Genomic DNA, 14768 nt, shown 5'->3' with positions numbered 1-14768 from the left:
AAAGACTCCTTTAACTGTCTTAAAGCTGCAGTAGGATTTACATAATGTTGGACTAGTTTGGAAACATTCTCAATGTACAGTTTTCTAACGCTGAGAGCCATTGCTGTAACCAGGCATGTCTTCTTGTCAGTTACGCCACTGCATTCGCTCTTAAAGTGTCTCTTGACCTTGAAGAATAGTCCTCAGGCAGCGTGTGACAATGACTCACTGTGTGACTGTGTCAGAGGGAGATGTGACGAGTGCTCAGGGAGAATGAAAGAGCAACCCACAAGCCAAGCCCTCTCCATTCCCCCACCCCCTGTGGATATGAGAGTTTATTTTAGACGGCCTCAGCTCCAGCAGTCAGCCTTGTTTCTGATACAGTTTGTTTAGACAGAACAGTTATATACCGGAACAGTCAGGGACACTCAGGGATAACAAACACAGAGTCACCTCAAACCTCTGCCAAGAACCCAGTGTCCCTCTGGATAGCTGCAACATGGCCATAATCTGTACCTCAGTTTTTGTTGTGGTGGCATTAAGTTATGAAGATTAAGTTGTTATCCTTAATTAATGCATTAGCAACAAAAATATGGTACAAAAATGGTAACAAATGCCCATCATACTTCCAGAGCCCAAGGTGACATCTTGCATTTGCATGTTTTGTCCATTCAGCAGTCCCAGACCCAAATATTCAGTTTTCAATAATATAAAACATAGAAACGCAGCAAATTCATGTGTTTGAGAAGCTGTAAACAGGGAATGTTTGGCATTTGTTCTTTATAAATTAATTAAGGGGTAGTTCAACAATTTAGTATTGCACTTAATTTTTAATAATGGGCAATTAAGTTCAAATAGAAGCAGCAGAGACCGAGATGTCCTGCCTTTAAGCTCCAAAAACACTGCATCCTACATTTCCCACAATGCAACTAAGTAGTGTCTTTCACTGTTTTTTCCCTGCCTGGTAAATGTCTGTGTATTTTCACACTTCATGCTCCTGTTTCTGTTCAAAATTAGTCACCAAACCCAAGAAATGATAACCATGATGAAAAAGGGCGTACTACCCGTCATGATGAGTAAGCTGACATTGCTGCATAAAACTGGTGGACTGCCCCTTTAAACGATGCATCTGCTATCAAAATTGTTGACCTTTTTTTTGCTGAATGACTAATTGATTGAGATTTTTCAGCAGTAATATAAACTAAACATGCTATAAACAGAAATGATGCAATATTCTCTGTGCCCACAAAGATATTACAAAATCCTCTGTTGATATTGTTTATGCTGCCTTCCTGGAAATCTCACCCGCAGAAGTACATGACAGAGCTATCTGGATTAGTCTATGATGAAATATCACCTTAATCTCTGAATTTGCAGGGGATTTGGACTTGAGCGTTCTAATCTCAGTCATGAAATGATTATTGTGAAGAGTGAGATTAGACAGGTAAGCTAATTTTATAAATGGGACCATGAGGTAACAGTAGCCAGTCACCCCACACTGGACACCACACCTCAGAGGAATGTATTTTCCTTTACCCAAAACAAAGACTCCCCAGAGGTAAATACAGCCTCCCACTGCCTAACTGACTGTAATGGAAGAGAGTCTGACCATCTAAACAGCATCAACAGCACAAATTGTAATATTCTTTTGAGTCTGACCTTGACTCTTGAGTGGATGGTTCCTTCAATTCATGTTATAAAACCTCCCTGCAATTTTGATCTGCATGTGTGTGCAAAAGTGTCTGATAATATCTGCGTCTATTGTCTGAAAGTTCTCATAAATCATCTTTGCCCACAGGACAGCTGGGAAATTGTGGAGGGACTGCGCAAAGGCTTCAGCAACGTTATGGAGCCACAGAAACAGGAGGGCTACATGCTAAAGAGGAGAAAATGGCCCATGAAGGGCTGGCATAAGGTATAATCCAACCGCTGTAAGGTCCTTAAATGACCCAGGTTACATTACGCTTACTCATCTCTTAAAGTGATAGACTTCATGACGTATTTTTAGGTGTCAATTGAATGTCCATTTCCCGGTTTTACCATTACGCCTTCCTGGTTCCTTTTGAAAAAAAAATCTGCTGACATCACTCATTTGTGTTTTAAACTAATTGAATGAGCTTATGCAGTAGATGATTTCACTCACAGAGGAGTCACATGTGACCTGGGTCGGTGCCTGTTCACACTCTTTCTGAAAGCTTTCACCGGGATGATACAGCCTAGATATCTTGGTGTACCTCTCGGATGCATTAGCTGATGGCCTGCTGCTTAACAGAGCTGTATACATTTAGTATTGACCTACAGTCGGAGCTTCTTTGGTCTTTGTGCTTTCAAGAGTCTGATGCTGATGATGTACTGTAAGAGCTCGAGCACTGAGAATGGCTTTTACGAAGGGAGTGGAGGAGACAGATTGCGACAGGGTGAGGGGAAGAATAATAAAGGCAGACAGATACGAGACAAGACCCTGGGATGACAAAACATCTCACTGCAGAGACATTAACAACATACTGTATATTAACAAGAGGCCGACTATGTCATGATCACAGTCATCAGAGTGACTTCAGACTTGCTGTCAGGGATGTTGCATATCATCCCAGCTGCATCCCTGCATAGCTTATTGTCCTTCTTTCTTTCTACAGAGATACTTTTTCCTAGACAAGGGCATCCTGAAGTATGGCAAGTGCAGTGCTGATGTGAGTACAAAAAACTGCTGTCTGCACAACATATGGGCTTGTCAGTTACAGAATATTACAAGAGACATTTTGTATCTTTTGTAATATTCTTGTTGTACAGCTGGCTGTCTTTCCCAGAATATCTATCTGTGCCTGTAGATACAAAAGGTCCTGATTCCCTCACAGTCTTTTTTATCATCGATAGGAATCACAGGGTGTATTTTACCTGTCACTCTCACATAATTATATATGAGCCATGCAGATACTCCACTTGTCCAACACTTGACAAATAAGGGTTTATTACTGCTGCTTTAAACACACAATATCATGTCTGCTGGTAGTCAGACTTCAAAATAGTGCATTTTAAAACTGAACAGCATCCTGTTGCATTTGTATTAGGTTCAATATATTCACAACATTATGTGTTGACTTTTCCCTGACTTGCAGATTGAGAAGGGGAAGCTTCATGGCTGCATTGATGTGGGTCTCTCTGTCATGGCCATTAAGAAGAAAGCCAAGTGCATCGATCTTGATGCCGAGGAAAACATCTATCACCTGAAGGTAAACCGCAAGGCTAATGAATGTAAGGCATTCCCCCACAGACTTACAGGAAGTGAGGTGAAACATTCAGATTATTCCCTTTTGATTCCTGAAACAGATGCCTACGTTAAAATGACTTTAAAATGACCTTATGTGTTGTGTATGTGGGTGAGGGGGAATTACAGCACCTGTGTGTGTAGTTTTCCACTGACACACCTCCTCCACCTTACTTGTCCTTGTGTTGATTTCTGATTGTGGTATCTGCTCCGCAGATTAAGACACAGGACCTGTTTGATGAATGGGTGTCCAAGCTACGTCATCATCGTGTCTATCGGCAAAATGAAATTGCCATGTACCCTAATGAGAAGTCCTTCTACTATCCCCACTACCCCTCCCCCAACTCCCCTAGCATGGCTGACAGTGCCTCTCTGAGAAAGGTATACCTTTACACTACACAGCACACTGTTAATGGAAACTATGTGCCAGCTCTGCTCTGTTTGAAGAAACTTTCTCTCGTGTATCTGCTCAAAAATATTATTATTTAATCAACAATATTTACTTAAGTCAAAGCTCCCCTACCAAGGAGAGCAAATTGTGTTTGAAATGACCTTTGGGTCTGTTTGCTGTTGCAGTGCATGTCTTTACGCCGACAGTCCACAGTGCATTCTGCAGGAGCCTTTCCTTCAAGCTGTAATAGTCAAGCCAAGGTAGCGGCCTGGCTCCAGTCATCTGACGATATGGACAAGTGCTCCAAAGGTGAGCTGTCCCTTGTGAAACTCAGGAGCATCTGATGCCTGTTAAATATCATTTATGTCACTTCCTCCCGTCTGTCTGTCTGTTGGTTTCTTAGCAAGATGTTAATAATCAGATTTTGGGTTAGATTTGGTGGCCACCTAACCTTAACACCCACCGGTCGAATTTTGGTTAATCTGGAATTTCCACTATGAGAAAGTTTCCACTTTTAGTTAAAGCTGTTCTGCTGCATTATTGTGCTGGTGGATAAGTTAGATGTCTAGAAATTTCCAGTTGGATGCTTATCACTGTTTTCTTAAAAAATCAAACCTGAGAAAAGTCATGAATAAGCTTAAGACTACACAGTGGCTGCAGCTTGAAGCTTGAAGAATTATTAAGTGTGTAAAGGTTGATGCTGTATTTAGAGCCATCCAGCTAAAGATGCCAGTAAGATCTAACCTTGGTGAGTTCAGCTTTTTCATTTGTACATTTTTCTGATGCCTCAGTTCATTTAAAACATCTGTCTGCCTTCTGTCTTATCTGCAAGATAGATAAGGCTGGCTTGGTGTTGTTGTTTATAGAGAAAGGAAGTGACAGTGGTGCAGTCAGGGCAGCTGCCAGTTAGGCTGCTGATTAACTGTTGTTCTCAGTTTTCATTCATCAAGATTCGGATGGTTTCCCCAAGCTAAATGAGAAGGTTTAATTTTCTAAACCTGAAAGCTTGGACAATTTACACACCAGCTAGGTGATACATTTTGGAAACAGAGGATTGCCAGATAGTTAGGATTTATTTAGTTGTCTGCTACCTCTTAAAATCTATATTCACTTACATAGAAACATCTGTTTTGCCCACTTCCTCTTCTAAAACACTGTCCTAGCCAGGGCCCAGGAGGGAAAGTGGCCAGTTTTATATGAGCCCAATTTCCTTCAACTTGCTGTCTGTTAAATTAGTTTTGTTTATTTTATTTAATTTTTTGCTTAATCCTTCTCTCTTTCTTTTTGTTTCTACTCATTTTCTCTCCTCTCCACAGACTTGTCAGTCTGTGAGGCCTACCTGCTGGATCTCAACCACCTCCTTCAGAGTATGGAAGTCCTCCATCGGACTTATTCTGCTCCATCTATCCAAGCCCTGCAGGTCAGCATGTTTTTGACTTTTGTGACTTGACTTAACATAATGTATGACATAACATGGAGTGAATTGTCTATCTAATCACATCACTATCTGATCAAAATACTGGATGACTCAGAAATTCTGTAACTTCTTCTTTTATTTTTCTCCACCAGTACTTTGGTTGCCCTCATGACATTCGCAACTAAATATAGAACATATTGCATCTTCTCCGCCAGTTTTGAAACATGTTTTTTTAATGAAAAACCTTTCTTAAAGGCAAAAAAACTACTCTTGTGCATCAATAACTTCCTTTATGCTCACTAGGCATCTACATTTGACAGCCCCAAAAAGGAAAAGAGAATTCCAAGGAAATGGCGCTCTAAGAACTACAACAAAGACGTCAAAACTACTCTGCAGGTACACAACATGCCAATGATGTGTGATCATTCTTCATCTTTGTTAGTATAAGTTCTTCCAAGCTCTACTCCTCCTGCTTTACTCAAGGTTCCCAGCTGCATCTCCTCCAGCTCTATCCGCCTCCACGCCTCAAACCCCAACCTCTCCACCGCTGCCCTCGGCAATGACAAAGTCGACCTTGAATGCCTGGATGCGACTTTTGACGTGGCCAAGCTGCAGGAGGATTTCTGCCGTGTTGCCGCTAACTGTGAGTAAAAGAGCTGTTCCTTTTGATTAGCAGTTAGATTTTGGTAAGTATGTCTGACACATTCAGGAATTTTAAGCTGTCTCAGTTTTCATTCAGTAGGATTCTGATGTGCCCTGTCAGCATTTCCACTCGCTGTTACTAAGAGATTCTAATTGAAATTTATATTCAGATACCTGATGCTTGACATGGCATGATGAGAATGGATTATGCATTACATTGTGGCATCACGATTCGAACTTTTTCTGTAAAATGGGTTAAAAGTTGCTCTAGGGAACAGCTGATGATTCCGCTGGCATATAAACTGCCAGATTCATGCCCATTCAAAATTATGAAGCTGAAGATGTATGATGGCCGTGATCCAATACAGTGCTACATTGATATTGCCAACACTTTCCAATAATGTAGCTTCCCAAGCACCTATTATGAAGCCCGTGGTAAAATGAATGTCATAAAACGAATAATCGTGGCCTGTTGAGCGATAAGAGATGATCAAAATTTCACACTTGTACATTTTTATTATGAGCATGACATGACAGATTGTCAGGATCGAACTGATGATAAGAGCAACCGTGACTGTATCTACATTGTTCTGAAATGGCTACTAATTGGATTGTAATCACAAGCTTCCCTCTCTCTTTCTCTCGCCTCTCTTTGCTCCAGTGCACGCCACCATGAAGTCCGCCGTCAGTTCACTGATGTCAGAGAAAGAGAGATTAAAACAATGCCTGGACCATGAAACGTGTCCCCCTACCTCACCGCAGGTTGTTGGTTTGAAGAACGCGCTGGCAACGGTATGAGGGATACATTAGCATTAATAGACACAGAAATGTTATCATTCATTAGAGATAGGTTAGGTATTCCACTTCTTTCTTTTTACACTCCTCTCAGATACCATGTCCTCCCACACCACTTGTCAGGCGTGACACATTGTCAAGCCTCTTAGAGGGATTACAAATTGTCGGTGTGATGTCTGCCCACCTGTACATTCAACAGTCATGTTTCCTATGGCTGCTGCCGCCCACCCAGAGGCTTTTTCTATTCTACTATTCTGCACGTTCATTGTCATGCTGGCTTCTCTTTTGACACTTTAGAATTTGTGTGCTCTCTACGCCAACACATTTCTTTGACTTTAAATACCCTGCTGGGTGCTAGCTTTCCACCCCGATTACTCAGCATCTACCTACTCTACCTCACGGAGAGTCAGTAATGGATCATTGATATATTTTTGGCTACGATGGCTTCCTGTTTGAGGTCTACAGTGATAACCGTTAACACATACACATATCCCTAAAGTAGAATATTTGCCACTTGATTTTAAGATCATATAGCTGAGAGAAAACTGTTTTCATAGATAGATAGAAATTGGGACAGTGTTGATTTAGAACAAGGACTTCAGTTCAGTTTTCAGTCTTCAGGACACAATTTGTTGGCTGTGTGCTATAAACAATGTTTACACTGGTATTTTTTCAGGCTTTAGCCCAGAACTCTGAGCTGAGAGAGCGCCTGTGCAAGATTCATGCTGAGTCCCACATCGTAGAGCCCACACTAATAAATGTCACTGCCCCTGTGCAGGTGGGTGTGGGAATGCAGTGACTGTACCCCCCCCCCACACCCCCCCCATCATGATGATTATTATTATTCCTATCTTTATTTTCATCCCACACAGTCTTGAATTTGCTGCAGAATGAATGAGCTGTCCTTCCCCTCTCATCCAAATTCAACAAATGTTTCTCTCCTCTCACCCCCTCACTCCACGCACTTGGTTTTATAATGATAATAACTACAGAATTTCCTTCAATACACACTTTGAGGGAACACTACCCCCTGAAATAAGTTGCATTTGTCTTCTCATCTATGAGAAAGTGCTTCCTCTTAGTCCTGTCCACTGTCACACGGCTGAGAGGAAGACCTCTAACTACCTGCCACAGTATCGTCTCATAAAGGAGATGATACTGCTCACTTAATCATATTTGCTGACCACAGAGTGTGAGCTGATCTACTTAATCATGTCCCTGGAAATTTGTTGAATACACAGTGCAAGACTAATGCGCCTCCTCTGAGATTGTCTTCTGGCTAATTAATCAGCCTCAGCAGTAACAAAGGATAGGCGGGCCTGCACACTTCCATTTGTGTTTCTGTGGAAAATTGGTTGCATGTTTGTTTTTTTTTTGCTTTAAGAAAATATATGAATGTTGTGGGTGTATCTTGTTTTATTGTCAACATCAATCTGAATTGGCAATATTGCACAAGAGTGGGTGTGCACACTTGTTACAGCCTTGCCCTTCTGACTGGCTCCTAATAATTGATACAGTAATATATTGGATACAGTCTCTTGCAATAGGTTTGATTCATACAATATATTCTCCTGTGAAACTGGGGAACACTTGTAGCAGTAGTCTTACTTTACACAAATTTGAATGCTGAACTAGATTTGTGGTAGTTCATCATTTGGCCAGTTTCTGGCTGTTTAACATTCATTTGGTGCATAATGTTTCATCTCATCTGCCTACAAATATCTATGAAAATGAAACCATTTCATAATGCAGTGAAGAAATAGAGTGTACTGTAGGACTGATTTTAGGGTTATTTATGGCTATCATCTTCTGTAACAATTATACTGTGATGTACTGTATTATAGATGACTGTCTTTCAATATATTGCGTATCAAATTTTTGTATGCCATGGTACTGTCATTACCAATATATTGTGATTGCATCGTGTTGTGAGTTACCCTGTGATTCCCACCTCTCCTGGCTGTGATGATGATGCCCTTTTCTTGCTCTTAATTATAGTTGTGGACATTGTGTCTCCTAGAAACAGGACTCTGTGGATGAATCCCGTCCTCTAGTGCATCAAGTATCCAATGAGAGCAGAGCTTCACTCGCAGAGTCATTGTCCGAGTTCTTTGACGCGCAGGAAGTTCTGTTGTCTGCTAGTTCCTCTGAAAATGAGGTACGTATGAGACCTAAACCGTATTCATCGGCAGATGAAGTGATCTATCTTAGTGATCTGTCTTTTACTCAGAATCAGACAGTGACACAAATTTCGAACAAGCTGCACAAGAATCATTACTGTTAATTTGTCTTGTTTACGACCAAAACCTTAGTGTCTCCGCTATAGTTATTATTTGATAAGAGCTGATAAAAAAAGAGAGAAAAATGAATCCAGACAGTTGGGTCTAAAACAAAATTATCTCTTGAGGTTCTAAATTTATTTATCACCTACCACCTGGGATATCATCAATTCTGTCTCTGCACAATCTTTGTAACTTTTAAAACTATTTTGACAATTCAGTGTCTTGCAGAGAGAAAAACATGCCTTTTAACTCAACATGACTGGTGGAAGATTAGATGCGTTTATGGGGCATGTCGTAAAACAAGTCTGCCCTCCCTTAGTTCATTCTCTTCTTCCTTTAGTGTTCATGTGGCATGCCTGATCAGATAGCAGCTGGAGCGGAAGCAATGTGAAAATGGAAGTTAATTACTTTAATCTAAAAATACAGCAAGCTGAGGTGCAAATTTGTCACTGTGGTCCAAAGGGACATTCATCTCCTCAGCATTAGATCCTTTGCTGACGTGACAGGATGTTGAAAGAGACCTGCCCAGTCCCTTGCTGCAGGTAGTGTTAAATTTTTTATTTGTTATCTATTAGCTAAAGTTTGGATGTTTTGGTTTTTTTTAGATATCAGAGGATGACTCATACATTAGCGACATTAGCGACAACATTTCCATGGACAACTTCAGTAACGAGACAGAAAGTGAGAGACCAAACTCAGGTAAACTATTGGAAAAACAACTCAACACTTCTATCATGTCGACATACCAGTATTACAGTAATTTTCATATTTGCTGGTTGCATTGACCATACAAAGGGCCCATGAGTGTCCTACCTGACCTCTTATATACAATCTGTCTTCATACAGGCTCTGCTGAAGAAGGCACTGTCCTTTGTCAGCGTAGATCCTGTCTGTCCTCACCCAGCCCCAATAACAGCACCATCAGCCTGTGGAACATCCTCAGGAACAATATAGGCAAAGACCTGTCCAAAGTGGCCATGCCAGTACAGCTTAATGAGCCACTTAACACCCTGCAGAGACTGTGCGAGGAGCTGGAATACAGCGAGCTGCTAGACAGGGCTGCTAACACACAGGACCCTTTCGAACGTATGGTGAGTGTTTGTTTGTGTTGTTTAAGTGTGTGGGCAGAGTTTTTTTTTTTTACTCAAGTCACATGTTCACTTATAGCACTCAATGGGCCTCCTCTTACAGAAGCAGTTGCTGTTGGTGAGACGACATATGCAAAAGTTTTAAGATTTTCTAAAACAGAGGCCATGTTTGTCCAAATGTATAAGTGGAATTTTTGCAGCTAGAAATGATGAAAGCAAACCATTCTTGACAGCAGGAGCCTGGTTTGAAGTGGAGAGTCCATGCTGTCTGCTCGTTATTTGTCCAAATAAGAGAGAAATGTGTTTTTTCAGGAGTGCTATAAATAAGGAGAAAAAATATTGGCTTGGTTTCCTTCTGATATTAAAATGAATAGTTCAACTTTGGGAAACACACTTATTCACTGTCTTATCTGTCTGTTAAAGATCCCCTCCAGACATGTTTTATGATATATAAAGATACTCTTCTTGGAAACATACTTTGTGTCTGATATGGGTTTTTTTAATCAAAAAAAGTTAAATGATCTTGTTAACATCTCCTCCTTCTCCCTCATTGAAAAATCCAGAATCTATAAATATGCAAATATTGTTCATTTCAAAAGTTTAACTGCTGGATGCAAGATGTCTCCTACCTCACAGAAAAGTCCATTTTAGTGTATGTTTACTAGAAGTGTTAAGTTTTCACATCACACTTGTGTAAGCTTCAAACAGGACCACAATAGGCTCCAAACTAGTTGCGATATTACAGCACGTCTAAAGCTCACTAACACATTATATTTAATCTGTACACACACAGAACCAGGCTAGCTGTTTGCAAGTTAAGGTATTGATCATCTAATTCTCAGCAAGAAAGCAAATAGGTGTATTTCCCAAATTGTTGAACAATTTCTTTAACTGCAATGTTAAAGCCAGTAAAGTCCATCAATACAAAAAAAGCATACAGTAGGCTATGTATTACAAGCCTAACCTTACTACTACAGCAGGCCTAGACAGATTTAAGTGATACCAAGCATGATCACCTGGTGCTGGCTGTTGTTCCTGTGAACTCTGGGACCAGCAGACTTCTTCAGTCTGTGTCTGTACATTTTAAGCAGAAAAATGGCATCATTCTGTATATTTTACTTTTCCTCACTTTTGCATTGATTTTGGAGTGATGGAGTTTGTTGAGTGAAATTTGTTCATTTTTGTGTAGGAGGTGCAGAAATACAGCCTGTGGAGTCGCCTAATTATAAATGACAAATGTGCCACATACAGTACATAAATGTGAAATGAAAAGCTGTTGAAGTCTGTGTCAGCCCCAGTCTGTGGCCTCTCATTATGCTGTAGAAGCACAGTAATTATCTGGGCTTATTCAGCTCACAGCAACTTCTGAAGGGACATTGAGACAGAAAGTTACTCTGATCATTACAATAAAATGGAGAGGAAACTAGAGCTGCTGAGAATCAAAATGGGATTTGACACACATGAACCAATATATCCTAATATGACACATTATTTTGTCATAAAAAATCACAATCACAAAGCACTAGTAACATCATCGGTTTCTGTCTGTGTAGGTATACATAGCTACGTTTGTAGTATCAGGTTATGCATCCAGCTACTACCGCACTGGGGGAAAGCCTTTCAACCCTGTCCTGGGAGAGACATACGAATGTGACCGGCCAGATAAAGGCTTTCGATTTATTGCAGAGCAGGTATGAATGAATCCCAGTTCCTGTGCTATCAACAAGTCATTATTCCCAGTATTCTAATGATATTACACTGAAAGCAAACGCTGAATCAATTTCGTTTACTAACCTTACATTTATTGCCCTTTACATCATCAGGTCAGCCATCACCCTCCCATCTCAGCTTGCCATGCAGAGTCTAAAAACTTCATCTTCTGGCAAGGTAGTGGAATAAAAAGATCAGTTGGACTCATGCTCAATGTTTATGTAAAGATTTAGGATGAAGATAAGGATGAATGCTAATTTCTTCAATTACTTGTCTTTGATTTATTTTACAGACGTGCGTTGTAAGAACAAGTTCTGGGGGAAGTCGATGGAGATTGTTCCTGTTGGCACCACACATGTAACTCTGCCGGGGTGAGTCTTATTAGCCTCATTCACTCTTTTGACTGGACACCCATTCAAACCAGTGACCATGTGACTATCTACTGGTTTCACATGACAAGGAATGGTGTTTTGATTTCTCTCGGCAGGTTTGGAGACCACTATGAGTGGAACAAGGTGACATCATGCATCCACAACATTCTCAGTGGACAGCGCTGGATAGAGCACTATGGGGAGATCTCCATCAGAAACTCCAGCAGTGACGTCTGTCAGTGCAAGATCACTTTCATTAAGGTGAGGCAAGTGTGCAAAAATGCTTTTCAGTGCAAAAGCTGCTCAGGTTGAGTAGCTGTGGGCGATGTTGTACCCATACCCATCACCACCAACAACAACTGATTTTCATTCACCCATATATAGAGAAATGAAGGACTGTATGCCTGAGCTACACAGATATCCATTTCCATTTCTCATGACAAATTAATTCTTTATTTTGTAAATGTTACACTTAAGGTTGAACTATATTTTTCTGCAAAATGCTGCAAGGCAAGAAAAGACTCAGTTATTTGTATAGCACCTTTCAAACACAGAGACAACTCAAAGTGTAGTTGCAGTAGATGCCTTCAAGTGAGTGGTAGAGCACTGCATGATTTGACCTTTGACTGTTATAACATTTCCACAACACCAATGTGAAATATCAGGGAGTATCTTGCATTCAAATAATGATATTTAAATTCACTTTGGGATATAGAGAGGAACAGAAGGTGTAAACAGAAGGTTTGCGCTGTAAACACAAAATAAAAATTCATGTATTATTTACTGAAATGCAGAATATAAATCTAACTTTCTCTTTTTCTTTCATCAACAAACACTGCTGACACTGGACATAATGAGAAGACATATGGCAGCTCAAATAGACCAATCACAGTCACATTTCTGGAGAATTGCACTATTGTGAGACCCACTACGTAGCTACAAAGCAAAACTTCAGCACAAAGATACCAGAGCACCTCACTGCAGAAGTATTCAGCTATTAGATTTGATATCACACCTGCACACTACCTGCAGTCTTGTATATAAATAGTGTATACTGTACATTGACCATATCTCTCTCTATCTTTCTTCTCTCTGTCGATCGCCATATGTTTGTGTTGGTAGACATCCCCCTGTGAAGCCCAGGGGGCTTGAACAAAATAACCTCTAAGCAGAAAAAAATGCATTTTTCCATATATATGTAAGTCACCAACACCCGTAGTAAATGCTGTAGTTCATTCATTAGACCATAAGCCTTCCACACGGATGGAGCTCTTCACCTGCATGCCAACAAGGACCCCTTGCTGTTTTCAGTGTTTGATGTACGTAAGGCCTTACTGAGAGGAGAAGGTTAATTGCTGTAGCGTGTGCCCATTTGAAAGACCTCCTGAAGCTGTGCAGGATGGCAAGTCGAGACATGTCAGAACTCATTATGCATCCTCAGCGCTCATTAAACACACCAACTAAGCAACAAACACAAGGCTGAGGACGGTGTATGCAACAGCAACATCTGCTGATTGCCAGAGAATTATCATGATCTCTTCATTGTCTGTTAACAGGCAGATACTGCTGCTCATTTTGAAGGATACTCTTCTCTAATTGTCAATTCTTTTCTCAGGCCAAATACTGGAATTCAAGTGTGAATGAGGTGGAGGGAACCATCACAGATCAGAAAGGGAAGGTCATCCATAAACTCTTTGGAAAGTGGCACGAAGCAGTTTTCTGTGGAGACCCACCTTCAGCCACGTGCGTCTGGAGAGCCAGTATGACAAGTTTATTTTATGAGAATGCACTGAAAGCCCTTTTACAATTTATGCCTTCTTATTACAGTATCTGATGCAGTGGATGTTGTTTGTGTGCAATGCAGATGCAATGCCTGTAGACCATGAGCAGTATTACGGTTTCACTAAATTTGCTATTGAGCTGAACGAGGTAGAGCCATCCCTGAAACTGCTGCTACCACCCACAGATACCAGACTGCGTGTGGACCAAAGGTGAGAGAAAAAAACATCTGTACTGTATGTATTTACATGCACTTTAATAATGTATGTTAATGTATGTATAATGTTATTATCTGCTTTCTGCAATAACCTGATTTCATAAACGAGAAACACTATTTTTAAATCAGGGTAAAAGAGAAAAGAGAGAGACAAGGTTAAAACTGTTAGATTTCTGTCAGAAGATTGTCTGGCAGATTAGATGTCTGATTTCAAAAACAACACACCTTTGATAATCTGACACTGTGCACCTCAACTATGTGCCCTGACACGCTGTCTCGACACACTCTACGATCAAAGGAGCACAAAAATAGAAACATCAATACTCTTGTTAAGAATAGCAACTGCACTAGTTACTATATTCTCCTTTCCACACACGTTTAGATATCTCAAAGCTAATTTTAGCTCAGATTTATTAAGGTTTGTAACCTGCACACTGCTGCTGTAAGGCACCACAGAATGATAAGGCATTTGCAACTTTGCCAACAAAGTAAAAAAAAATGACACTGCTTCACATTCTATTTATCTATTGTTGAATTATCTTGCAACAACGAGCAAAACCAAGAAACATGAGTGAGGATTAAATTTGAATGCTGAAGATTAATGTTTTACCATGTTTGCATAATGGATATGTCTGGGTCACACTGGCAGACTGCTGGAGGAGGGGAACTTGGAGGCTGCAGAGGAGCAGAAGCAGAGGATTGAGCAGCTGCAGAGAGAGAGACGGAGAGTCCTGGAGGAGAGCAACGTAACACATCAACCTAAATTCTTCAGGTAGCCTAAATATCCAGATTTATCAGTTTCCTGTGAAAAAAGTCATTTAAGGGAAAGTGA

General features: G+C 40.5%; 1 protein-coding gene across 3 annotated transcripts in view; it reads left to right on the top strand.

Moving 5' to 3' along the window:
• Nucleotides 1-14768, top strand: part of osbpl3b (oxysterol binding protein-like 3b) — a 39715-nt gene that overhangs the window by 23940 nt on the left and 1007 nt on the right. Inside the window, exons 3-22 of one of the 3 annotated variants that reach the window (XM_067601727.1) lie at nt 1778-1894; nt 2616-2669; nt 3096-3209; nt 3461-3625; nt 3821-3944; nt 4952-5055; nt 5356-5448; nt 5536-5695; nt 6356-6486; nt 7166-7267; nt 8510-8647; nt 9377-9470; nt 9618-9862; nt 11413-11550; nt 11683-11746; nt 11862-11940; nt 12057-12201; nt 13556-13700; nt 13805-13931; nt 14586-14708. In XM_067601727.1, the coding sequence (XP_067457828.1) occupies nt 1778-1894; nt 2616-2669; nt 3096-3209; nt 3461-3625; nt 3821-3944; nt 4952-5055; nt 5356-5448; nt 5536-5695; nt 6356-6486; nt 7166-7267; nt 8510-8647; nt 9377-9470; nt 9618-9862; nt 11413-11550; nt 11683-11746; nt 11862-11940; nt 12057-12201; nt 13556-13700; nt 13805-13931; nt 14586-14708 (2462 nt within the window). The remainder of the gene's footprint in view (nt 1-1777; nt 1895-2615; nt 2670-3095; nt 3210-3460; nt 3626-3820; nt 3945-4951; nt 5056-5355; nt 5449-5535; nt 5696-6355; nt 6487-7165; nt 7268-8509; nt 8648-9376; nt 9471-9617; nt 9863-11412; nt 11551-11682; nt 11747-11861; nt 11941-12056; nt 12202-13555; nt 13701-13804; nt 13932-14585; nt 14709-14768) is intronic. The other 2 variants (XM_067601726.1, XM_067601725.1) reach the window with 2 other exon arrangements.

This window comes from Thunnus thynnus, chromosome 10, assembly GCF_963924715.1.
Source record: "Thunnus thynnus chromosome 10, fThuThy2.1, whole genome shotgun sequence".
Taxonomy (NCBI): Eukaryota; Metazoa; Chordata; class Actinopteri; order Scombriformes; family Scombridae; genus Thunnus; species Thunnus thynnus.
This window is presented reverse-complemented; position numbering and strand designations above follow the sequence as displayed.